This window comes from Saccostrea cucullata, unplaced genomic scaffold, assembly GCF_032062105.1.
Source record: "Saccostrea cucullata isolate Sc308-1 unplaced genomic scaffold, CSIRO_AGI_Scuc_v1 ctg21, whole genome shotgun sequence".
In the NCBI taxonomy this organism is placed as follows: Eukaryota; Metazoa; Mollusca; class Bivalvia; order Ostreida; family Ostreidae; genus Saccostrea; species Saccostrea cuccullata.
Genome location: NW_026931375.1, coordinates 45,185 through 72,967, shown reverse-complemented (window position 1 = coordinate 72,967; position 27,783 = coordinate 45,185). Strand labels below are relative to the sequence as shown.

Here is a 27,783-nt window from a genome sequence, read left to right as displayed (position 1 = left end):
AACAATCATGACTAATTCCAGTTATATGGCAGTAAAAAGAAAAGTAATATCTATGGTATAAACTCTAACACGATGCTGCCTATCAAAAATTGAAACAAATTCATAAGACGAAATTTTAAATGAAAGTGCAGGAGTTTTGTTGGAAGGCTTGTTTCAAAATGTAAAAATTAGAATTTTAAAATTGCATTTTGTTTCAGTTTTGATTTTATACCTTTCAAAGATTTCAGACAGTTGTTTATTTAAGTAAGTTGAATAAAAATCATGAAATTAAATTACAATGATCTTGAACTTTGGAATTTTTTTCTTGGAAAAGAATTATAAATTGCAAATTTGACAGGACAGGTTTTTGGGGATACCTTTTGGTCGACTTTGGCCCCGGCCACGTGGTTTGACCCACACAAAGCGACCAATCCCACAGTCAGTAACCTCATTTACGTCCATCGTTTCTGTATACAACACCTCCACCCTAACCCCCACCGTAACTAAAACTTCACCATTCGTTGTCTGGATTTTTAGAAATGGATTATTCGTTATATCTAACTGCGGTAGATTGTGTTCTCGACAGAATTCATCTTGCTCAGAGTTGGGTTTTGTCAGGACCAGCGTCGCAAAGTGATTTTTTGTATGACAGTAAAAGTCAGCAAAATAAAGATGCATGGATTTTCGGAAAATAGCCGTAGATGAGATATAGAGCCTGCGATTGCCAAAAAACGAGAACCATGGTGGTTTTCCATTTTTGGGGTATAACCCGCAGCCAAAAAATAGACCATCAATGTTTCCATTTAGGGCGGATCTTTGATCTCCATTGAAATCTTTGGTGTAAGGAACCATTTGACCATCTTCTACATCCAAGATGTTCTCCCAGTATGATGTTGGTTTATCTCTCCACATATACCTGAGTCGCAAAAACTTATTAGATTCTGATGCCTTTATAAAGTTAACACACTTGTCCTGCAGTTTTTTCAACTCATAAGATGTCAAATCTAAAAAGAAAATAATTATTGTGAACTAAATGTTGATATTATAATTAGTACTTTCCAAAAAAGCATTTTTTTTATTATGAGGATAAAAGAATCATCGTTAGCTAAGTGCCAATTTTCTAAATCAATATTTTCTACAAAAGTTGTTTTATGAAAAGAAAATGGCTACTTAAAGTAGTTGTCGATCTTCGTAATCTACATTTCCCAAAAAGTAGCTTTGCAAAAGAAAACTAGAGGTACTGTGTCTGGTGTGCATGAGTACTGAGCTCACAAATTGATACCCCCGCCTCCCATATGATTATAATGGCAAATTCCATGTTTTGCTTTGAGACACCGAAATAAGTGTCAGATGAAAAAGTAAAATAGGAGGTGCTCAATGGCACTGTATAATTAAAATATAAAAAAAAATTGTGAAAGTACCAAGTGATCGCTGACACAGGTATACACATACACAAAAACGAAATATTTATTTAAAAAAAGAAATCAAACAAATATAAATCTAAAAGATACCTCCAAAATTTTAATAGAATTCAAACTGGCAAATTTTCTTTATGATAATGTTTTACTGTCTAAAGCTGTCTGTCATGACCGAATAGCTAGTTTTCGATATCGTATCTGTTCTATAACTTTACAGGAAAAGAGCATACAATCTGTAAACAATATTTCCGAGAAAATAAAGTAAAAGTAGAATTTAAGCTTTGATATGAACAGTTTACAAAGAAAGACATTTTCTGAAAACATTCGAGAGTTTGTTGAGAAGGCAAGCATGAAATGGAAACCAAACCAATAAGTAGTTTTGGTGAGTATATTTCTTAAAATATTAATGCTTGCAGTTTCTTGAAAAAAAAAGAACTTCAGTATAGGCAGACAGATAGAAATACAGACTGATATTGAAAAAATAAATTCCAAATTCATATTTCAATTTCTGGTTGATTTACTACCTAAAATGGGGCGACTGTCTATTCATTATAAATAATGGAGAGAGGGGAGGGGGTGGGGTGTTAAAAAGCAGGTTACAACATTGTCACAGTGTCAAAAGAAAAACGCGACGAAAAGTTTTGCTTTCTGAGGATATATTATATAGCCGAAAAAATTCAAGAGTCCTGTGCTACAATATATTTGAGAACAGATGTGGATGCTAAAAAAACTCCGAGGAACTTTTGGAAAAATGGAAATCACAAAATTTTACAAAAATCAACAACGTAAAAGATAAAGACTTTTCAACTTTATATGCAACAATTCCCCACGAAAAATTAAAGTCAAGGTTCTTGATACATGTATCATTGACAGTTGTTTTTTTTTTATGATAAAAACGGAACTCGTATATTAACTTACCTTGTCATTGTTCATTTTAAAAATTATTTTGTTAAAACACATTCTAATTGCAAACCCAAGTACTCTGAAGTTGACATCAAAAAGATGCTTGAGTTTCTGATTGACAATATCTATGTGGTTTTTGGCGACCAGGTCTTTCAACAATCTATTGGAATATTAACATGGGTACCAGTTGCGCTCCGTTATTAGCAGGCCTATTTTTATATTCATATGAAGCAGAATTTGTACAAAATCTTATGCGTGAAAAGAAGAAAACACTTGCTGTGGTTTTCAACTCAACATTTAGATATATCGACGACGTATTGTCAATTAACAATGGTAATTTCCATTCTTATGTCGATACGATATATCCCGGTGAGCTTTAAGATAAAAGATACCACGGAGTCATTCGTAACTACTCGGCCATTTTCCGAAAGAGAAAATTAATAACGTTATCTATCGTTCACGGAAATGGCCGAGTAGTTACGATTGACCACGGAGTCTGACGCATCTGTTTCATATTTGGATATTTTATTAGAAAAAGACGTTAATGGTTATCTAACATCCAAGCTTTATGATAAAGGTGATGAATTAAACTTTTCAATTTTCCTTCACCTGAATACTGGATGTATACATGTGTCTCTCAGTTGAATCGATAGACTAAAGCTTGCTCTACGTATGAACAATTTATAAAACGCGGTAAATTATTGACAAACAAGTTGATGAAACAATAATATCAACAGTCTCGTAAAGTCATCATTTCGTAAGTTCTATAGTTGGTATATTAACCTTGTCAGTAAATATAATTTATCATTAAGTCAAATGCTGACTGATGTCTTTCATACTACTGTTAGACCATTATCTACAAACTGATTTTCCCGTTATTTCCCGATCATGATCCAAAGTCTATATATAGTTTATCAGAAAAACTGTAGAATTTTTCCAAAAATATCAATCTAATTTAACGAGGAGGAAAGACCCACTTTGCACGAATCTAAGACTATTGTTTTTATTGTTAAGTATATTAACTTAATATGCAAGCTCCTACCGTTGTATATGACTGAGCAAAAAAAAAAATCCCTTTCTTTCACGAACAAAAAATTGAAATAAAAAAATCCACCGAATGGGATAAGCAAAGGAAAAAATGATGACTGCTTTTGAAAAGAAAATAAAGTCTACAGTTCGGTCACGTAATTCAATTCCATTCTTACATAAGAGTTTAGACAAATCTAAAATGGGTAATAATTAAATAGAAAATAAAGTGTATTTGAAAAGAAGCAAACACGGACCATTGCTTACTAATAGTCTAATAGTTTTATTTTAAATATACAGTTCTAAACAGCAATTTTTGAAATGGTCGATTTGTACATTATTTCTTATATATTGAATATTGCATTCTTCAGAAACTACATAACTTAAACAGAATATTACACATATATGCATACTTATTATCGATTAAGCATGTGTGTAGTTAAGAAAATAGAGCCGTGTCACAAACAAAAATATTCATTACAAATCAACTGAAATAGCATTGCATTAAAAGCAGTGATGTCGACTGTTAACTTACATTTTTGGGAATCTGTCATTTTTTTCTCTACTGAAAATCTTTTATTTTAAAATAATATATTAATCATTAAATGATATAAATGCATTCTCATTTTAAACTCAAAACAATAATATTTCCTTTTATTTTAATGTTGAAAATCTTACCTCATTCAACAGTAGTAAACAAAAATAAAGAGAAAGTAAAATTTCGTTAATTCGTTGAAATACTAATCAATATGATGTCTAGCGTATGCAGATGGATAAAACGTACGCTCAACTATCCTTCTGCCTAGCATATGAAGTTGATGACAAAATTTTTATTCCAAACAGGAAGATATGTTTCTTTAAATAACATAGGATTTCCCTCGACGTTATAAATAATTTATTTCTATTTTAGTTATCCAGAAATCTTTTAAAATTGCCCTTTATGACATCATAAAAGATACTATACTTTAAAAGCATTTGAAGAATACAAATGGGAAATGTAGATATTGGGGAACTGCAGTATTAAAGAAAACATTTATTGAATGATGGAAAATGTGTGTTTTCACTTTGTGCTAGCGTGTTGATCCTAAAAAAAAATAAAAAACTATACAAAAACTTAAACAGTACATTCAAAATATTCCACGGACCATTTCAATATCTAATTGTATGGCGTTTTCGAAAAATGAGACGACCTACTAGAATCAAGAGCATGAAAAATCTGTATCATGATCACTGGGGAATGAGTTTAATAAGTTTTAGCCGAACCATAAATCTGAAACTCTTAAAAATAATTTTAAACTCTAATACGTTGAGCTGTCGCTGAGCCGAAGACTACATGTTTATGTAATGCAATATGGAGAAACCGAAACAATTCAAGGTCAGAGTCCGTTTATACAGTACAAAACGGGAGCAGAGCAAACACTGACCTCCAGAACATCAGAGGTGGGAGCAGGTGCCATAGAGGAGTAAGCATACCCTGTTGACTGTCACGCCCGCCGTGTGCCCTTGAGAAAATAACACAGTATTTAGAATTAATTCAATAAATATACATGTACTACATTTTTATCATGTCTTTCCCATTTACATAATCCTGCATAGATCTGTGCTTCTCTAAATGTTCTTGACGAAATGACCATGCCCTTGAGTAAGGAATATGAGTCAACAGCTTGAATTAATTTTAGTCAAATAATAGTGTTCTAAAGATTTGGGCTGTGACTGTACAATATTCCACATTTTAAAGCCTATTATACTGGCTGAAATCTTTAAGATGTAAAAATGCCTTCCGACAATCTGATGGAATTAATGGGCACCCGTTGTGCTCCTATATTAGCCGACCTTTGTTTTTATTTTTTAAAGCAGAATTTATTCAGAACATAATGCATATTAAAAAAGAAATATTTACAAATTCAAATGAAATTTAAAGCTAGTAAGAATTAAGCTGATAAGAAAACAATTCTAAACAGGTAAATTTTATTCACATTTGAATTCAATATTAATACACATATATTACATTCGTTTGTTGTTGCAGTCAACAAATTTAGCATATATTACAGTATCTCAGGTTCTCTTCCCTCCTGTCTTCCTTTGCTAACCACGTCCCAGACTGGTCTCTCTCTCAATTTATCAATAGCGATGTCACCTACAATAAGTACCTCAACCCAAATATCTGACCCCCCATTTGAGGCCGACAAAAAAAACTTGTCGTCTTCCCTTTGAAAGAAAGGATTAGAATATAAGTCCACTTCATATAAGTTTTGTTTACACCATTGTAGATTTGGGTCAGTAGAGCACACCAAAAGGAGCCTGATGTACCTTGGTTTGCTATTGTATGTATACGAGCTCTCAAAAAAATAAATACACTTGTTTGTCTTCCTTAACTGATTTCGTCTCAGATGTGTCATTATTATCACTTTGTACATCATCGCGGTCAAGCGAAACATTTTCCATGTAATGCATCATTACTGATGCAGGTATTTTAATTCTTTGAGTTTCGTAAGGAGATTTTCTTGACAGTCCTTTGCCTTCTAAAGCCAATACAAACCAGATTCCTTTCAAGTTTGTGTTTGTTGCCAGTGGCGCCAGCTCAGGGGACTCTGTTATTTCTTATCTCAATATTCTAGAATGTAGAATTTCATTTTTGCACCTCTTGATAGTACAATGAAAAAAGTAAGAGACTCTAGCCATTTCATGAAATTCCTGCGTTTTCAAAAGTTTTTCCCAAACATACTTCCTGTGCAAGACTCACTAAATCCATCAGCTTTAGGGTCCGATTCCGCCATATTTGCTATAATAAAAATCCAGAAAAATGACGATGAATGTGTGGCTTTCAGTTTAAGCTGTGGCTTTTGAAAGAACTGTTATTGTATAGCTAGGTAAAAATAATCAAAATATTATACAGGCTTTTTATGTCAACACCTACTTCGAAACGGGGCATCGGTTAATACGGTCTCATCGAAAGGACACCGGTCTCTGCGTGGATCAACTCCTTACTTAACTTTGTACAAAAGTATATATGATATCCACAGTTTTAATTTATGTTGTATTTTTTATTTATGTGTACAAATATTCGTATAAAGAGTTTGTAATGCTATCATCATGTTTGTTATTTTGAAAACATCACATGCATCAACTCGCAATAGGCATCAAATTGCAGTTTAGTGCAGCTCTCACATTTGCAGCTGAGAGGATCTTATGGAGTTCCTTATTTTTTGTATAGTAAGCAAATGGAAAAAATAAAACCACAATCTATTCTTTAAATTCAGCTCGTGAAACATTGTACAACACATAATATCTTAATGTATCCAATGATTGCTTTACGTCTTTTTGATAAATTCTTTTCATTCCCTTTGGAAGTCAAAGAAGTTGCAACGAATCCACTCGCATTTCACATTGTATTGAAAAGTCGTCAAAGTTTGAATTTTAGAAAAGAAAATTATAAAACTTCTTTCTCAGGGTCTCTCCCTGCACGCACGTCTTTGCCAACTTCATCCCATTCAATATTTCCGACTATGAGCACCTCAACGCAAAGTGCACGTTTGTTAGAACCATCATTCTTCGAAGACGTAAGTTTATTATCGGACCATTGGAAAAGGGAATTTTTATGTAAGTCAACCTTATGCAGATTTTCTTCACACCAAGGCTTCGGGTCATTTGAGCGGAGTAAAACTAACCTGGTGTATTGCGATCCTTCATTGTAAAAATGTGCACTTTCAAAATAAAACTGGATCCTCACGATTTTTTTATTCAGTCTTTCTTGGTGTATCCTTTGGCTTTTCCTTTAGAGCTTTTGCAGATTTTTTTTTGCACGTTGTTTCTTGTAGAAAGATGACGTTTCTGCAGCTGAAGCTGAATCATCATAATCATCAAGATTTACATTCTCATCCAAAGATGTGTTTGTCATATAATCCATCATACAATGCACGGGTATTTTGATTCTTTGGGAACCGTAAGGTGACTTTCTTGGAAGCACATCGTCCTTCAAAGCCAGCGCAAACCAGTTTCCCTTCAGATCTTTGTTAGATGCTAATTAAATGCGCCCGCGCCGGGGACTAGGTGTAACCTCCATACAATTTTCTAACCTGTCAATGAGGTGCAGTGCAAAAAGTGTGTGACTTAATTGTTTCTCGTCACTAAATCTTTGATAAACAGCCTCCATTAGCTCGTCCCAAAGTCTGCCCAGTTCTTCTTTCGATGTGAAAGGTGCACTTAATTCTCCTCCATCTAGAAACATCACCATGGTGAAACACATTCAGTCATACAGATATCGCAAATGCCATTTCCCACATAGAGCAAGAAATTAGTGCTCACCGCTGATATTGATATTTGATTGTAGGTGTCAGGTGGTGATTAACATGTTTGAGAATGCCCACAAAGTGAGTGTTTCTGAGGAGGTGTGTGATGACTGCGGGGCTCACATTGTAGACGTGGATTTCAATAAGGTGAGGAGAAATCTGTGGCTTGTTTAATTTTCATTTGATGTAGATTTGCAAACAAATACCTGGTGAAACGGTATTTTAAATACTTGTATTTATCATCATTTCTAAAATGCATATATTGTAAAATTTTAGATCATTAAAAACAGAAAGAAAAAAATGCAAGCGAAAATTATCCAATCGTGGTAAAGAGACAAAACATTCAGGTTGTGTTTTTTGTGACTCTATATTAAAAAACCTAGTGGAGAAACACCATGCCATCATGCGCCGTAGAAGACCAGGGGGTGGGTGGGGCAGGGGTAGAGGAAGGGGGAGGGGCCGGGGAAGAGGACAAAATGGCCCAGCTGGCTGCCTACTTTGTGTAATGGTCAGATAAACAGAACTGAAAAAATGTTTGAAATTTATCGTTATAATGGTGCAAACAATAAAAAAATCACAATGACAGAATTGAAAAAGGTTCAAAGTTTGACAATATTATGTTACTTAGAATAAAATCTTTTCATTTCTCTTGCAGTTTTCTTTGACTTTGTTTAGCAGGATTACATGTTGATTAGCAAGGGTATATAAAGAAAACTCCTTCCGCCATCAGAGCAGTGAAATATGAAAGTTGCTTTTAAATTTGGATACATCCTAGGTGTCTTAGAATTGTCTCTCTAATTTAAACGGACCCATATGATTTTAAGGGGGTAATTTTGCCATCATATACTTTACAATAGGAAATGAAGATAATTTTCAGGTGTGCAACCTCAAAAGTTTTCACAGTATCTTACATACTTTACAGGCCTATAACATATCCTGGGCAGATAATTTTGATATTTACTGTACCGTAGATCCCTTAATATTAACAACACCTTATGTTCGCTGGATTGCCATCAATTCTTTGATAGCAGACAAAAATTTTCACTAATTCTGGTGTTTGCTCCATATAATCATAAGGAAAACGCGAGAATGAAATTTTCGGAGCAAACTATCTCACGTAATTACGTGAAAATAAAGTTCTTGCAAATAAAAATTGATTTCAAGTAAACAAAGAATTAAATTTTTGTAGGTGATCACATTTAGCTTCTTACATACTGAGTCTAATCTGACTAACTAATCTCATCTCAATGATATGATAACTACTTAAAGCTATCGTGCAAAGTCTTAAACATATTATAAGCAACGAGCAAAGCGGTGTCCGCCATATTTCTCAACTCTGCGATAGTTTCAATTCCAAATATTTGTGATCAGTCGCGGTCATGGGCTATTGCACACGCTTCCAGAAGGCCTAGAGTGTACACTAATCCCCCCCCCCCATGTAAGTCAAACTTGTACTGTCTGTTGCTAAATTTTAGAAAATAAATACTATATGATGAGAGGAAATAATTTAAAAAAAAATATTTTTCACAAAATAAGTAAGTAAATAAAAAATTAGGAAAAAGTAAAATATTAGTCACACGAAAGTACGATATGCAAAACCGCTTTTTACATTGCTTACCAGACGCCGACAGTACAAGCTTGATCAGTTGAATGGAACATTCGATAAGTCAAACAAATTATAAAAGTTTAGCAATATTTATCCAAAGATTTGCCTTTCGCATACTCCATTAGTGCACACACCCTGTCCCGGTATTCAAACCGGACCGTTCAGTTTTCTATAAATAGGATCTACTCACACTTCGGTGTTTTCTAGGGACCTGTTATTATTTTATCCTGCGTATTTGAATGTTATTATACAATCTACAAAAAATCTCTGTAAACTGGTGGTCTTTTTCGACATAACCCAAATAATTGTACACACTTTAGACACAATTACACGTAAGGGTAACAATTTTTTTTTTAATTAAAAAAATATAAATAGAAAAAAAGCAGACACACCAAATGCTCATTGACAAGAAAAAAAGGAATCTGCTTATGAAATTTTATATCTATTCTATGATTTGAACAGCAAATCAATTATTTGCCTACACTGTTTATAAAGAAAATCAAATTCTTATCAAGAAGACACGGTGGAAATTTACTGAAGGGACACATGTATACAAATAAATATTTTGATATACACTATCAATGATTTATTTCTGTAATTATATTTTTCCTGCGAATACCTTCCATTCTACATCGGTACGGAAGATAACATTTTAAGACCTACATCACTGGAAACAAAAAATGTTTTGGTTTCTCAAATTCATGCAATGATAAATAAAACAAATATCAAAATGTTAAAAGAACCCCCCTCTCTCTCCCTCTCTCTCTCAGTTTCATCCCTATTTATAAGAAGTTCGATGGTCTAAAACAGTAATAGGGAAATAACAGGCCAAAGACCTACAGCGATAAACATTGAAAAAAATAAGTGCATATCTATTGTGCACAAAACAGTGGTTTGCTTTTGTGTTTTTTTTTTACAAGATATATCAAAATATTAACTGACCTTGAGTTTCTTACATATTCCAATATTTACACTATTCACAACAGAACTGCATGTGCAAGTAATGCATCAACCCAATATGACAGTATTCTGGGGCAGATCCAGCCATTTTTGAAAGGGGGTTCCAGGGTTGTGCCCCTCTAACCCCCCCCCCCTACACACACACACTCTCAAGGAAAGATTTACACACACGTTCAGAAAGATTTTAGGTTGTGGTTATAACAATTTTGTTTTACTTTGTTTTATGTCCCTTTTTTCTTTGAAAAGATACTGTACCTCCAGTCCGAATAGAAAAAACAAACACATTTTAAAAACATTTTAAAAACCTTCACATTGAATGGATTTGCAGCATTTCAGAAAAGTACATAGAATTTTCTTTTTAGAATTTGAAAAACTTTTTTGGGGTGGGGTAGAGGTGGGGTTAAACAAAGAGTTACAAGTTCCTTCAAAAGATATCTGATCAAAAAATGGTACATATCAGGGACGTAGCAACATGGGGGCCAACAATACTTTTACCATTGAAAATGTTCATTGAAAGCCCCCCCCCCCCCCACTTTATACTAAAGTAAAGTAATATGAAAAAAAAATAACCCCCCCCCCCCCCAACGAAAAAGGATTTTCGATTTTGGGGAAACAATCCCCCCCCCCCTTTTTATTTTTTGCTTGTCAAATTTTTGTAATAAGTAAAAAAAAATTTCTGTGGCTGCCCCCCCCCCCACTTTCAAATTCGATGCTACGTGCCTGCATATATATAGCCAACACAACCACAGATCGCGGGAATCTATATCATATTAAACCTCGCATGTTACATAGTCAATATCATATATCAGATATATGAAAATAAGTAGAATATTTTCTACAGTTCTCTCAAAAAAAAAGTAATTGTGAAGGTGAATGGAGGAAACTAAATCGTGAGAATCAATCTATTCAATACATACATATAAAGTTAGACTACAAATATTTTTTCTCGGAAAACGCTGTACCTCTCTCTCCACTTGGCAAAAAAAGGGGGGTTCCAACCCCCCCCCCCCCTCTGGATCTACCAACGAGTATATATATTACCCAACTCAATATATATGGACTCAAGATATCAGGCCCAGAAGGAGTATGAACAACAGTTTGGGGAATTTTTTGTTGTGGGCGTAGTAAATGTGCTAGGAGAGCACGGTTAGGAAATTGTTTAGGTGGTAGCGTAATTTATATAACGGTGAAATACTAATCAATGGGAAAAGTGCGCTTTTGTGCACAATAAGCTTCCCGGACGGACATCCTTATTTTCTCCAGCTGCATTCCAGCGAGCTACAGATCTGTAGCTAATATAAGATGTTGTTACATAGCATAATCGGATAAAGCAAAGAGACAGACAACTTGAAAGCTAGAATAATTATTGCGAGAGAAAAAAAAAACTAGATGCTGTCATGAGACAGTAATACCCGCACTAAGGTGTTTGCCTCTAAATACACGCTCCTACATATTGGGCGGCTTTCCAAAGAAATAGTCAAAATAATTCTATAATTTACATGTATTCATCAAATTGAGTATGAAATTCTCAGACCCTGTGACCTATAACTCAGAACCTCTTATATTTATTTTATACATGCTTAATTCATTATATACCCGGCCAGTCTGAATTTTATTAATGATGTAAATTCATGCACGGATCTGTCGGGGGGGGGGGGTCCTACAAATTTACAAGGTTAAAAAATGTATATACTAAAACAAGGAAAAAGTTACAATGGACCCCCCTTGGAAAATGCAGATCCCCCCCCCCCCTGGTAAACACGAATATGTGTAAAATAGGTATGAAAAGTTAAACATTTAATTTGCGGCAATAGAAGTCACCACTACCCCCACCCCACCCCCCCCCCCCCCCCCCCCACCCCCTCCCCCCACTATATATGTTTTTGACGTTTGGGTGAGATTTACTTTAGGTTTTTTTTTTTTTTTGGATTGTCAATTTCTGGGATAGGATTTTTTTTTTGACTGAGGTGCCCCCCCCCCCCCCCCGGAAAAAATTTCTGGATCCACGTCTGAAATTAGATTTTGATATATGTTTTGCTCATAATAGGACCTTTTTAATTTTACTACCCCCCCCCCCCCCTCGACACCACAATCAAACAGCACATACTTTTGGGAATAGGCTAGATGGAAAAGGTTTGTTAAAATTTAATATCGTTTGTTATGAATTAATTTAAAATTTGTTCTTGTACTATACATGTGAACATGTAAATTTCTACATCACATCACATTGCGTCACCCATTATCATATTTATAGATTAAACACCATTTGGCACACCTCGGCCGATACCCACTTCATCTGATAAGGTGATGGAATCGACGAAGGTTCGCCAAAATGGCACATGGCTGCAGTCTGGTGTGCATTGGATTAATTCATTTTGTGTTATAATTGGATTTAGGCCTATATTTCATGAAGTTGACGAGACACAGGGAGTCGGTAAGTAGAAGTTTTAGTATAGTGGGGGGTAAAATACACCCAAACGATTAGGTTAAAGTTAAAAAGGGTCAAAGATCATCGCATGCCACACTAGACGAATTTCATATTGTGAAGTTATCTCCCGTTGTCGATGTGACATTCAGTTACTGCCAATACTGGTGCGGATCCAGAATTTTTTTCAGGAGTAGGGAGGGGGGTTCACATCTCAGTCAAAAAATTCCAGCCCAGAATTTCGTGACAAGCAGGAGAAAAAAAAATGAAAACAAATAAACAAATAAAAAAACAATGATAGTGAGGTCAATGTTTTCTAAGTTTATAGGGAGAGGATGTCAAGAGTCATTTTTTACTTGCTACAGTATATAGTCTTGTTTAAATAAAGCAAATGCCAGATGGGGGGGGGGGGATTCCAATCTTCCTACCCACTTCCTGTCCCTGAAATAACAATGTATTTTGTGATTCCAGTTAAATAGTATATTTTTTTCCATTTGACTAATTATTATACATATTTTGTTTCTTGTGTTTATAGTATGTCTGTCTATAAGTCTGCAGAAATTAAATCCTAGCTAGCTTGCCCATAAGTTTTAAGTGGGATGGGCTATACAAATAGCTTCCACATTTTATAGGTTTATTTCTTGTGACAATTTAAACATGGGATACACATTTTTACAAGAAAAATACCAAACTTTAAACTCTGCCTAAATTTTGATCAGTAGGTGCTAGGGCTTTCATACTTATCATGACATATTGTATTCATTGTGAACTGTCAACAGGTATAAATATGTTTGACCTTGACCCTAGAGTTTGAACCACTTAAACAAAAAAATTAACCTTGGCAATTAACTTTTGAACAGGAATTACCAGGGATTTCTTTATTTCACATGTACATTCCTTGTGACAAGACTTTCTTCTGATACTAACAATTTGAACCCTTTGACCTTGACCTTTGATTTTGACATATATTTGAGAAACTTCAACCTTTGCCATAGGCTTCCATACTGGGACATCAGTGTTTCACAAACACATCTTATCTTCATTATTATTTGGTGGTGTCTCCATATGAGGGAAGATGTATTCACAACAAACAAACAAATCACTAAAGAAAATATAAAACATGAATATGTTGGTCATGCATATCTCTGCAGGAAAAAAAACAGCTTTTCAAATACTCCAACCATATTGTAACCCTTTCAAAACACTCATTTGAGCTTTTTTGGTTTCCTTAGCATATAATGTCTGTCGTGACGTGTTGTCCATCTGTTTGTCTGAAAACTTTTTACATTTTTAACTTCTCTAGAACCACTGGGCCAATTTTACCCAATTCATATAGAAATATGTACATTTGTATGTCAGACTCAGTTCATCTGTCTCAATAAATTTAACCTTGGTTATCACGGTCATATCTACTGAATGAGAAGAGACATTCATATTAAACTTATGTATTAGTATATTTACCTGTAAGAATGGCATGGTTTTTTTTTTTACATGTGACCTAGAAGTTTGACCAACTTGCAAAAAAATTAAATTGTTATAAATTCATCATTTTGAAAGAAAAAAGTTAGGGCATTCATATCATAATGCATGTATATTATTACCTGTGATAAGACCTTTCCAAATAAATCATGACTTTTACACTGTGACCTTGACCTTGAAGCGATCAAGCCTAACCTACTTTTCAAAAATGTTGCATTTGCTTATAACTTTTGATTGAGATGAGATATGACTCTCACATTTGACATGTACATAAATTACTCATAAGAATTCAAGGTGTTTCCCAGCATGTGATGTTTTTTTATGCGCCCGAATTTTTTCGGGGCGCATATTGTTTTTGTCCTGTCTGTTTGTCTGTTTGTCTGTTTATCTGTTTGTCTGTTGTCAACTTTAACCTTGGCCAAAACTTTTGAACCGTAAGAGATAGAGACTTCATATTTGGTATGCATACTCCTCTAATAAAGTTCTTTCAAATGACATCAAGGTCAATGACCTTGTGACCTTGACTGTGACCTATATGCTAAAAATAGGTTTTTCAACTGTTTGTTATAACTTTTAAACCATAGGAGATAGGGACTTCATATTTGGTATGCATACTCCACTAAAAAGGTTCTTTCAAACAACACCAAGGTCAATGACCATGTGACCTTGACTGTGACCTTTATACTAAAAATAGCTTTTTCCACTTTTTGCCATAACCTTTGAACCATAGGAGATGGGACTTCATATTTGGTATGCATACTCCACTAAAAAGGTTCTTTCAAACAACACCAAGGTCAATGACCATGTGACCTTGACTGTGACCTTTATACTAAAAATAGCTTTTTCCACTTTTTGCCATAACCTTTGAACCATAGGAGATGGGACTTCATATTTGGTATGCATACTGCACTAATTAAGTTCCTTCAAATGACATCAAGGCCAATGACCTTGTGACCTTGACTGTGACCTATATGCTAAAAATAGCTTTTTCCACTTTTTGCCATAACTTTTGAACCATAAGAGATAGGGACTTCATATTTAGTATGCATACCCCACTAATAAAGTTCTTACAAACAACACCAAGGTCAATGACCTTGTGACCTTGACTGTGACCTATATGCTAAAAAAAGCTTTTTCGAACTTTGTTGACGCCGGGCGCATAGTGTTTCACAAACACATCTTGTTACCCCTTGACGTTGATGTTTTACATAATTTTCAAAATATTTAACTCTCCTAAAAGATGATTAGACTTCTGAGTAACATTAAGGAAGACTTCAAGGAAGACAGGGCTTTTTGCACAAAAAACGTCATTTTTCGACCCACATTTGACCCCCCGGGGCAAAATCTAAATTCCAAAACCTTACTGCACATCTACATGACCCCACCAACCATCTCCCAAAAGATGATTAGGCTGCTGAGTAAAATGTAAGAGGAGTTCAGGGAAAACAGGGCTCTTTGTATGAAAAACGTTATTTTTCGACCCCCATTTGATCCCCTGGGGCAAAATCTTAATTCCGAAACCTTACTGCACATGTACATGACACCATCAACCATCTCCCAAAAGGTGATTAAGCTGCTGAGTAAAATGAAAGAGGAGTTCAGAGAAGACAGGTCTTTTAGCATAAAAAACATCATTTTTCGACCCCCATTTGACCCCCCGGGGCAAAATCTAAATTCCAAAACCTTACTGCACATCTACATGACCCCACCAACCATCTCCTAAAAGATGATAGGCTGCTGAGTAAAATGTAAGAGAAGTTCAGGGAAAACAGGGCTTTTTGTATAAAAAACTTTATTTTTCGACCCCCATTTGACCCCCTGGGGCAAAATCTAAATTCCAAAACCTTACTGCACATCTACATGACACCACTAATCATCCCCCAAAAGATGATTAGGCTGCTAAGTAAAATGTAAGAGGAGTTCAGGGAAGATGGGGTCTTTTACATAAAAAACGTCATTTTTCGACCCCCATTTGACCCCCCGGGGTAAAATTAAAATTCGAAACCTTACTGCACATCTACATGACACCACCAACCATCCCCCAAAAGGTGATTTGGCTGCTGAGTAAAATGTAAGAGGAGTTCAGGGAAGACGGGACTTTTTGCACAAAAAACGTCATTTTTCGACCTCCATTTGACCCCCCGGGGCAAAATCAAAATTCCGAAACCTTACTGCACATCTACATGACACCACTAATCATCCCACAAAAGATGATTAGACTGCTAAGTAAAATGTAAGAGGAGTTCAGGGAAGATGGGGCTTTTTGCATAAAAAACGTCATTTTTCGACCCCCATTTGACCCCCCGGGGAAAAATCAAAATTCCGAAACCTTACTGCACATCAACATAACACCACCAATCATCCCTCAAAAGGTTATTAGGCTGCTGAGTAAAATGTAGAAGGAGTTCAGGGAAGACGGGACTTTTTGCACAAAAAACGTCATTTTTCGACCCCCATTTGACCCCCCGGGGCAAAATCAAAATTCCGAAACCTTACTGCACATCTACATGACACCACTAATCATCCCACAAAAGATGATTAAGCTACTGTGTAAAATGTAGGAGGAGTTCAGGGAAGAAAAGTGTGACAGACGGACGGACGGACGGACATGAGTAACAACAATATACCCGAACTTTCTTTAGAAAGTGCGGGTATAACGAGTTCAGGGAAGAAGGGGCTTTTTGTATAAAAAATTTCATTTTTCGTCCCCCATTTGATCCCCCGGGGCAAAATCAAAATTCCGAAACCTTACTGCACATCTAAATGACACCCCCAACCATCTCCCAAAGGATGATTAAGCTACTGTGAAAAATGTAGGAGGAGTTCAGGGAAGAAGGGGCTTTTTGTATAAAAAACGTCATTTTTCGACCCCCATTTGATCCCCTGGGGCAAAATCAAAATTCCGAAACCTTACTGCACATCTACATGACACCCCCAACCATCTCCCAAAGGATGATTAAGCTACTGTGAAAAATGTAGGAGGAGTTCAGGGAAGAAAAGTGTGACAGACGGACGGACGGACATGAGTAACAACAATATACCCGAACTTTCTTTCGAAAGTGCGGGTATAAATAGGCACAATTTATGTTCATCATGAAAAAGTTGTTCGGACAAGTTTTTTTTACATGTGCAAGAGAACCATTTGCGGTAAATACCAAGATCAGTTCTTCTAAATGCGTGCATAAATCCCGCTAGGAAATTAAACGTTTTTATGTACGGGGAGGGGAGTGGGGGGGGGGGGGTGCAAACAGTGAATTGAAAAGTTTCTGTGAAAATTTACACAATAACAAAAATAATTTACTTCTAAATTCTATACCTATTTTCCTTTCTGACCGGCAAGTTTCAACGTGAATCAGTTCATTTGTACATAAAATTGTATATAAGTATTTCTTATTTCTATTAATATTATAATTTCATTTTCCTTGGTTTATGATTACATTGTACTTTATTTTACGCTACATTTGTTTTTAAAACTGGTGACTTATTATATATTTGATACACCTTCTATCAACCGCTTTGGATATTGATCAGTGCATTTTATGCATTACATGTAGAAAAGTCCAGGGACAATTAAAATCGTTTACTGATACTTTTCTTTACCATGTAACAAATTTGCCCGAGTTGCCACGAGCAGAAAACCCCTTCTCATTTAAGATTTGCAAAAAAAAAATCTTATTTTATATTAAAGTTCTTGAATAGGTAAATTTGACATACACAAGAACATGCATATTTTTAAATCATATTTATTATGAACACATGTCGTCTTCGTTAGGAATCTACTAAAAGTAGAGTAGCTTTCGGATTGGAAACCCTTGGCTAGCGAAGATGACATATATGTAGACTCAACCCAGGTTCAAACTTTTACGGAAAATGATTGTTTACCAACTGTATTGTTCTTTATATAAGCATTAAAAAAAGTTCCCACTATTTCAGGAAAATATTGTTGGCGAGGATTTATTGCAAACAAATAATAGAACTGCAGATAACTTGGGCAATACTAAACCTGAATTCTACATTATCCAAAATATGTAATTCTTCATCATTGCCCAAAGTTAAAATTTCGTTTATAGTTGTGATTCTATATCCGATGTTTTATTATTGTGTTCCCTTTTCTGTCAAGGAAAAGTTTAATCCATTCCTGCACAAGCCTTGGAATGGAAAGGGGGGACAAGGGGGTTTAGCCCCCCCCCCCCCCCCCAAATGCAAATACAGACATAATATAGACATGGGAAATTATTGAAGTTTACCTTTTATGTTTGTTTACCCCCCCCCCTTTCAATTTACTTCCGATCCCTGTGTCCTGTATTCATGCTTGAACATTGTGTACGAGAGAGAGAGAGAGAGAGAGAGAGAGAGAGAGAGAGAGAGAGAGAGAGAGAGAGAGAAAGAGAGAGAGAGAAAAAAATTTTCCCAGATAATAACTGATCCCCGAACGGTCAACGAGGTATGAAGAGATCGTTACTATTTTTAGAAAACTGGACAGGCCGGTTTCACAGATAACTGTTGTTTTCATATCGTAGGGCGTAAACGGGATGTGTTGATGTAGGCGCTGAAAGAAAACTTGGGAAAGAATTTCAATACTTTTACGTACTTTCATAACTCTTGTTTTTACTTATAGTATTATCCATGATCAAGCTTGTACTGTCTGGCGTCTGGTAAGCATTGTAATACGTTGTTTTATAAATGTATTTTTTCATAATCAAAAATTCACGTGCTTGTAAAATTGCAACATTTTTTTTAATGAATTTATCATTTATTATTATTAGTTTTAAAGCATTCAAAAAATTGTATTGTATTAGTTTCTGAAACTTAGCGGAAGACAGTACAAGCTAGACTTATATTTTGGGGGGTTTAGTGTACACATTAGGCCTTCTGGAAGCGTGTGCAATAGCCCGTGACCGCGATTGATCACATATATTTGGAATTGTAACTATCGCAGAGTAGAGAAATATGGCGGACACCGCTTTGCTCGTTGCGTATAATAGGTTTAAGACTTTGCACGATAGCTTTAATTTGACTAGGTGATCACTAGATCAAAGAAATGCAAACATATGTTTGAAACCAATACATCTAGAAGCTTTCCCGATGTGCCAACATTCATAATTAATGAATTATAGCATAGGGTTACGCTAAAAATTGGACAGACTGTCTGCAGTAAAGAGCCACAGCTGCCTTAGCTGTTTCTATTTATAGATACATGTACATGTACCTTTTCAATTCAAGATCAAACTACATGTATGTAAATATTTGTGGACCAACTTTATATTTTCATAGTTGCAAGTTTGTTACATGACAATAATGTTACTCTTATTCTAAACAAGAGTTTTAAAATTTTTTAGAATAAAACAAGCTAGCAGCTATGACTTTGGGTCATTAAAAATAGTTTAGGACTGTTTTTTACCGAGATACTTTTAAAGTGTAATGTTGTATTATATATCTCTTACATTTTTTAAACATGTATTGTAAAAAAAAAATTTTAAAAAACAGGAAAAATGCACAGAGAGAAAAAAAAATAAAAGCATAGACAAGAAACACACTGTGAGCCTCGAACTCACAATCATTATGTCTACAATCCTGCAATCATACCACTACGCCACGAAGTCATTGTAATTCATTGGATAAATTTAAGACAGGTTGTTGAATCTTAAAATATAATTCTGAGAAGGAAAATTAAATACATATTTTCAACATTTTCAATACGAAGACCACCTTTAATCAAAATATCTAAATGTAATGAAGTGCAGTCATATCCAAATATAATTATTTAGAAGTTGTTTTTCTGAGGGGAATTCCTCGGTATTTACAATATTCTCCATATAAACTGAACGATTTTTATATTCATCATATGAGGGAACTATTAATATTTAAATATTATTTTTGTGTGATTTGCTTTATTAAGGTATGTATAAACTAACATTGTATGACAAAAGTATGGTTAATAGAGTAGGCGAAAGTGATTATCAAATGCGCTATGGCTCTTTTTTAAGTGTCAATTTTATATATTATAATACATGTTTTAGCCATGAGAAATAGTGATAAACGTAAAATATTCGTCCCCATAATTGTACAAAGTTGGGGGGGGGGGGTGGGGGGTTCATAGCACAAGCCTCCATCCCCAAATGTGTATCTGACTGCCGAGATCTTTAAATGGTTTCTGTCTCGTTTCAATCAAAACAAGCATATTTTTTTCTATCTGTATGACTCATTGACACATCTGTTTTACATTTGAGGGTTTTACTATAAAAAGACATTAATAGTAACCTAACAACAAAACTTTATGATAAATGTGACGACTTCAGTCGTCAACTTTCCTAACTTATGGTAATAGTATACCCTTACAACCGTATCACCTTCAAATGATGTTTCCATCTCTTAGGTGATTTGATCACAAGACCATGGCGCACAAACAATTTCTATAAAGAGATAAACAATTGACAAACAAGTTGATGAAACAAAAAATATTAAAAGTCTCCCTTAAAGTCATAATTTCGCAAGTTTTATGGTCGATAGAATGACCTTGTCATTAAGTAAAATGCAGAAGGACAATTTATGTACTAATTGTTGGGCCATTATTTACACAATGATGTGTCTACGGATGCGCTGCGTGCTCACTGCACCAAGGATATGTTTAGAGGTCCGTGTTTGCTCTGCTCCTGGTTTGTATTGTTTAAATGTACCTCTGAGCTTGAATACTTGTTTGTTATCTCCATGTTTCATGGAATAAACTTGGATCCTTTTACCAAAGGATTATGTGCCAAGTTTGTTTAAAATGGCCGAGTTATTCTGAAGAAAGGAGCAAATTAATTAACAGGAAAGGTTACTAGAGCCTTCGGATCAGATGAGCTAAAACGAGCTTAGGTGTAAAACGTTAAAGAACCCTCCTTACTACTCTGTATCCCAGAATACAAAGTAAGTCTAAATTTTAAGCCCATTACTACTTGGTCGACGTCCCTTTGTGAGTAAAAATTGGAGATTTTCAATGAAATAAGTAACCTGGAGTTTCAAAAATATATCTGTTGAATCGTTATATTAAAATAACATGTTTCTTTTTAAAAAGGCTCAAGCTTTCATTGAGCCATTCGAGATTTTACCAAGAGACTAGTTCTCAGATTTGTTTAGAATAACAATGCCTTTATTGAGTATGTAACAATGGATATGTAACATCGATAATATGTCATGTATGTTTAAACATATTGCAGGTAACATGCCAAGATATAAACAATCTATTTCGTGACTTATACCTGATATATGACAGTAATAATAAAAGTAATATCTATTGTATAAGCTATCAGATGCTGCTAATCAAAAATTGACTACAACTTGCGTGAAACTAATTCACAATACGAAGTTTTACGTAGAAAGTGCGGTAGTTTGTTAGTTCCCCAAACGTAAAATTAATTTTACAGATAAATTGATTGCGATATGTTTCAATTATGATTGTATGTCTTTCAAAAATTTCAGACAGATGTTATAAGTAAAATAAAGATAATATTAAATTACAAGGATCTTTAACAGCAGAATTTTTTTCTTGTAATAGAATTATAAATTGCAAATTCGACAGGCCGGATTTTTGGGGATACCTCCTGGCCTACTTCGTCCACGACCACTTGGTTTAACCCACACAAAGCGACCAGTCTTATATTTACCGGTAGTAACTTCATTTACGTCTATTGTTTCTGTATACAACACCTCCACCCTAACCCCCACTGTAACGAAAACTTCATCCACACCATTTATTGTCTGGATTTTCAGAAATGGATTATTCTTCATATCTAGCTGCGGTAAATTGTGGTCTCGACAGAAATTATCTTGCTTAGAGTCGGTTTTTGTGAGGACCAGCGTTGCAAAGTGATTTTTCGTATGACAATAAAAATCAGCAAAATAAAGACGCACGGGTTTTCGGAAAATGGCCGTTGATGAGATATAGAGTCTGCGATTGCCAAGATAGGAGAACCATGGTGGCTTTCCGTTTTTGGGATACAGTGCGCAACCAAAAAATAGACCAGCAATGTTTCCATTTAGGGCGGATCTTTGATCTCCATTACAATCTTTGGTGTAAGGAACCATTTGTCCATCCTTTTCATTCAAGATGTTCTCCCAGTAATCTAATGGTTTATCTCGCCACATATACCTGAGTCGTAAAAACTTATCAGAGTCTGATGCCTTTATAAAATTAACACACTTGTCCTGCAGTTTTTTCAACTCATAGGATGTCAAATCTAAAAAGAAATAATAATCATTGAGTAAATGTCATCCTTAGTATCAGCATTATAAAAAAATCATCGTTAGCTAAGTGCCAGTTTTCAAAATAAATATTAAAAAAAAAATTGTTTAATGAATGTTAATAAACTGTCAATCTTCATATTTAACAATTTCCTAAAATGGCAGCTTTGTAAAAGAAAATAGCGATCATAAAATAATTCACAATCTTTGAAAATATTTTCCTAAAAATAGTTGTTTGTTCAAAAGAATTTGATATTTTTAGTTATAATTTATGATATACCCCCGGTATTCATTGCTAAACTGAGTACGTGTTAAGCTTATAGAAAAAAAAATAAAAAATTATTGCCTGTAACAAAAACATTTAGAATATGATAAAACTTTCTTACAATGCTATAATCAGAATGTGGGATTGGCATTTTTATTTTATTTCAGAAGTATTGAAATGTTTCGTCTCCTAGTCTAGTCCTTTTTGAAAGGTCATTTACTAGTTATATTCTTAATTTGATGTCTTGCTAAAGGTAAAAGATCTAAACGTTAAGATAGGGTAGATAGAGAATGATCAGTTCTTGAAAAAACGTCTTTTTATGGGCGAGGGGAGGGGCAATTAAACTTTCATGGAACATTTTTCGGTAGTAAATATTACGGAGTGGGGAGACCCCTCCGATACCATGTGCTGTACAACAGCCTATTTTTAAAACTGCATGTCTTGCATGCAAAAGATACAACACTGCCGAGTTAGATCTATAATGTCAGCAATGTATCGATACCTATATATTATGAAATATTTTGAAGGGATCAGTGATGGTCGTTTTTTTATGGCAGAGAGAGAGAGAGAGAGAGAGAGAGAGAGAGAGAGAGAGAGAGAGAGAGAGAGAGAGAGAGCGATCCCTTAGTATCGCCGAGTTCTGCAGGAGACACAAGTATAGTTACGTCTAAACATAAACAAAATTTTAATTTTAAAAAAAGAATTCAAACGTAAATCTGAAAGATACCTTTAAATTTTATTAGAATTCAAACTTGACAAACTATCTTTATGAAAATGTTTTACTGTACGAAATGTAATAACCGGATTATATCATTTTAAACATATCTATTACATAACATAGCCTTGAAAATTAAAGAGTTCATTGATTTGTAAACGATATTTCCGAGAAAATAAAAGAAAAGTATATACAATTAAGAATTTGGTAAAAATTTACAAGAAGGACATTTTCGGAAAACATTCGGAGAGTTTATGGAGAAGATTAGCCTGGAATGACACCAAACCAGTTTAGTAGTTTTGGTGAGTACATCATTATCTTATAAAGCTTACATTTCATGGGCATAGAAATCAGGAGGGGTGGTGAGGGGGCGGTGGTTAAAATTTTCATTCGAAATTTTGGTAGATGATAGTGCCCCAAACTGAAAGTATATGGTTGTGCCAACCCCCCCCCCCCTCCTCTCAAACTGAATGATTCCTGCGGCATTGTATTTAAAAAAATGATTTTCAGTATTATTGGCAGACGGATGGAATATACAGTCTGATATACATTTAGATAAATCTAAATTCATATTCTCATTGTCTGGTTGATTTATAACGTAAGAGGAGGCGATTGTCTGTTCAATATAAACTGTATCGAGAGAGAGAGACAGAGAGAGAGAGAGAGAGAGAGATGCAAAAAGCAAGAAACAACATTGTCGTAACGTAAAACAAATAATGAGGAAAAGCTTTGTTTTCTAAGGGTCTACAACGAATAGAATTTGTCATTAATTATGTGAAGATAAATTGTTTTTCTTAGCATTTGAAAATAACTTGTTTGATAACAGGAATATAGTCTCTGCACACAGGCACCTGACTCTATTTATTATACCCCCCGCTTGAAAAGTGGGGGTATATAGTAATCGGTATTTCCGTCCGTCCGTCCTTCCGTCTGTCCGTCCGTCCGTCTGTTACGCTTTGGGGTACCCATCTCTTATCCGCAACTTCTCTCATACCACTGAAGGAAATTTAATGAAACTTTCACAGAATCTTTATTACATATTGCTATTGTGCACCTCCTATTTTACTTTTTGATCCGACACATATTTTGGGTTTCCCGGCCACAGGAAAACATGGACTTTTTCACCAGTTATAACCATATGGGAGGCGGGGGGTATCATTTAGTGAGCTCATCGCTCACAGTACCTCTAGTTTTTCTGTTAATAAAAAAAATATACCCCCTACTTATTGTTCGGTAGGGTGTATATTTCTAAAGTCTTTTATTTAAAGAAAAATAAGTACCCGTGTCTCTGCACTATGTCAATATATACTGCATATTGTATATTATTGCAAAGTGACCTTAATGACTCATCATCAAAATTTTCTTTATGCTTGATTTCATTCGAATCAAGTTAGGCCTAAATAAATACTAGTATACTAACTGTATCTGTATGTTTTCTTATCATCCTGATTTCATGTCATTCACCAAAGGTCACTGCTTAAGGAGCCATGGGTATTTAGCGATCACCAGTGATTTTATTGAGTGTATGGGGTATTCCAAAAGCTATAATTTATCAAAAAAACAAAAGAATTTTTCTAAAAATCTTTTATTAATCTTTTTCAAAGAGAAGGAAATACCCACTTCACATTACGACTTAATATGCAAGTATAGACCTACAGCTGTACATGTATATGACTACGCCAAAAAAAAAATCCTGTTTTTCCATGAAAAATTTGGAACAGAAAAAAATCACCTAATGGAATTATTAAGGAAGGGGAAAAAATGTTGTTGCTTTTGAAAAGAGAATGTAGTCTATAGGGTTTGGTCATGTCATTAAAAAAAACGGATAAGAAAAAAAAGAAAGGAAAGTGTATTTGAAAAGAACCAAACACGGATCATTGCTTACTTATAATTAAATACATCTACTGTTTTAAATAGCAATTTTTGAAAAATTATTGAACAGTATTTCTCTTCAAAACTTGCATTTTCCAGAAACTGCATAACTTAAGTATTACAAATATATGCATATCTATTGAAGCAAAGCGTTGTGAAGAAAACCAGCAAATTCAAGGAATTGTGGTCCCCCGCTTTCGGTGTCTTTTTGGGTGAGATGTCATTTTTTATGACATATTGTGTGTAATATGGACACCTCATCATATATTAATTATTTAGAAACCATCACTGAACTCAAAGGTCAAGGTGAAAGGGTTAAAGGTCTTGGTATCCTATGAAAAGACTTTTCACAAGGATTACATATATGTAGAATGAAAGCCCTAGACCTTACCATTCAAAAGTTATGGTCAAGGTTAAAGTTTTTTCATTAGTACGAAAAATCACCAAGGTCAAGGTCAAAAGATCAAGGTTGTTGATATAAAATGAAAGGTCTTGCCACAAAGAATACATATGTAAAATATGAAAGTCCTAGTATCTACTGTTCGAAAGTTGTAGCCAAGGTCAAAGTTTTTGAAAAGTAGGTCAAACTCCAAGGTCAAAGGGTCAAAGTTCATCCAATGAAAGGTCTTCTCACAAGAATTACATATATGAAGTACAGTATGCAAGCCCTAGCCCTTACCGTTCAAAAGTTATGGTCAAGGTTAAAGTTTTTTTTCATAATTACGGAAATCTCAAAGGTCAAAAGGTCAAAGTCGTTAATATCTTATGAAAGGTCTTGTCACAAAGTATATATATGTGAAATATAAAAGTCATAGTATACATACCATTCAAAAGTTATGGCCAAAGTAAAAGTTAGGATTTTTTGTGCAAAAGTGGGTCTAACTCCAAAGTCAAGGTCAAATTTGGTGGTACCCAAAGAAAGGTCTTATCACAAGAAATCGCTTTCGCGAAAGCGGGGGACAATAAATATGTTGATGTAGCCGTGTCACAAACTTTTTGCAGTACACATTCACAAGCAAAATTGCGTTTCAAATCAATCATAATAGAATCGAGTTAAAAGCAGTGGTATCAATTGTTCACTTACATTTTTGGGAATCTGTCATTTTTTTCTCCCCTGAAAATCTTTTATTTCAAATTACATATAAATTAATGATATATGTTCTCAATTTAATCTCAAAAGAATTTGTTCCTTTTAATTTAATTTTAAAAATCTTACCTCATTCAACAGTAAACAGAAATAAACAGAAAGTAAAACTTCGTTAATTCGTTGAAATACTAATCAATATCATTAAAAATCCATCGTCTAAGACATGTAGTTGATGGCATAAACCTCCTTCCAAACAGGAAGATATGTTTCCATAAATACCTTAGGATTTCCCTCGATGTTATAAATAATTTATTTCTATTTTAGTTATCCAGAAATCTTTTTTTAAAATTGTCTTTTACGGCATCATAAAAGATGTAGATATTTAGCGTAATTTGGAAACTGCAATATTACAGAAAACATTTATTGAATGAAAAAGTGTGTTTTCACTTTGTGCTAGCATGCGTGTTGTTCCTAAAAAATTACAAAAACTTAATGCTTAAATACATTCAAAATATTCCACAGACCATTTAATATCTTACTGCATGGTGTTTTTGAACAAAGAGTAGACCTAGTATTCGTTTGTTGTTGCTGTCAACAAAGCACATACTAACGGTATCTCAGGTTCTCTTCCCGCCCGTCTTCCTTTGCTAACTACGTCCCAGACTGGCCTCTCTCTCAATTTATCAGCGATGTCTCCTACAATAAGTACCTCAATCCAAATGTCTGACCCCCATTAGAGGCAGACAAAAGCTTGTCGTCTTCCCATTGAAAGAAAGGATTGGAATTCAAGTCCACTTTATATAAGTTTTGTTTACACCAGGGTAGATTTGGGTCAGTAGACCGAACCAAAAGGAGCCTGATGTACCTTGGTTTGCTACTGTATGTATACGAGCTCTCAAAAAATAAATACAGTTGTTTGTCTTCCTTAACTGATCTCGTCTGAGATGGGTCATTATTATCACTTTGTACATTATCGTGGTCAAGAGAAATATATTCCATGTAATGCATCATTACTGATGCAGGTATTTTAATCCTCTGAGTTCCGTATGGAGATTTAGGTTTCCTGGACAGTCCGCTGCCTTCGAAGGCCAGTACGAACCAGATTCCTTTCAAATTTGTGTTTGTTGCCAGTGGCGCCAGCCCAGGGGACCCTGTCATCTCTCCTCTCAATATCCTAGAATGTAGAATGTCATTTTTGCAGCTCTTGGTAGTACAATGAAAAAAGTAAGAGACGGTATCCATTTCATAAAATTCCTGGGTTTTCAAAAGTTTCCCCCAAACATTCTCCAAGTGAGTACTTCCTGTACAAGACTCACTAAATCCATCGCCTTTAGGGTCCGATTCCGCCATATTGGCTATAAACATCAAGGTGTGACTATGAATGTTATGGTTTTCAGTTTAAGCTGTGGCTTTTGAAAGAGGAACTGCAATTGTAAACCTAGGTTAAATAATTTATTATGTGCTATCATATCAGGACAAACTTGATATGCATAAGATTATCAAAACAAAAAACTCTGTGCAGTAGACGGATTGCTT

At 34.7% G+C, this 27,783-nt stretch overlaps 1 protein-coding gene and 1 long non-coding RNA gene across 5 annotated transcripts; one reads left to right on the top strand and one right to left on the bottom strand.

Annotated features, from left to right (window-relative positions):
- Positions 1-5: 5 nt before the first annotated feature.
- LOC134232411 (phytanoyl-CoA hydroxylase-interacting protein-like) lies at positions 6-26,396 on the bottom strand. Of its 4 annotated transcripts, XM_062714360.1 has the most exons (4): positions 26,377-26,396; positions 26,245-26,282; positions 21,742-22,304; positions 6-426 (listed from the first exon to the last, which is right to left on the bottom strand). In XM_062714360.1, exons 1-4 carry the CDS (start codon positions 26,379-26,381, stop codon positions 316-318), a joined length of 717 nt encoding a protein of 238 aa, XP_062570344.1. In that variant the 5' UTR covers positions 26,382-26,396; the 3' UTR covers positions 6-315. The 4 variants fall into 4 exon arrangements, 3 of the variants coding, with proteins under 3 accessions (XP_062570344.1, XP_062570345.1, XP_062570343.1); XM_062714361.1 differs by lacking the exons at positions 21,742-22,304; positions 26,245-26,282; positions 26,377-26,396 and adding exons at positions 3,862-3,899; positions 4,005-4,196 and having other exon boundaries at positions 14-983; XM_062714359.1 differs by lacking the exon at positions 6-426 and having other exon boundaries at positions 20,214-22,304.
- Positions 1,656-7,763, top strand: LOC134232412 (uncharacterized). Its single transcript, XR_009984772.1, has 2 exons — positions 1,656-1,770; positions 7,657-7,763. It is a non-coding gene; the product is annotated as an uncharacterized LOC134232412 (long non-coding RNA).
- Positions 26,397-27,783: the final 1,387 nt, after the last annotated feature.

What these genes read in the sequence shown, in the direction of transcription:
- LOC134232411 (XM_062714359.1), bottom strand. An exon ending in AATGACAGATTCCCAAAAAT is followed by an intron (nt 22,305 to 26,244) that starts GTAAGTGAACAA and finishes ATTTCTTTTTAG; the next exon opens with ATTTGACATCCTATGAGTTG.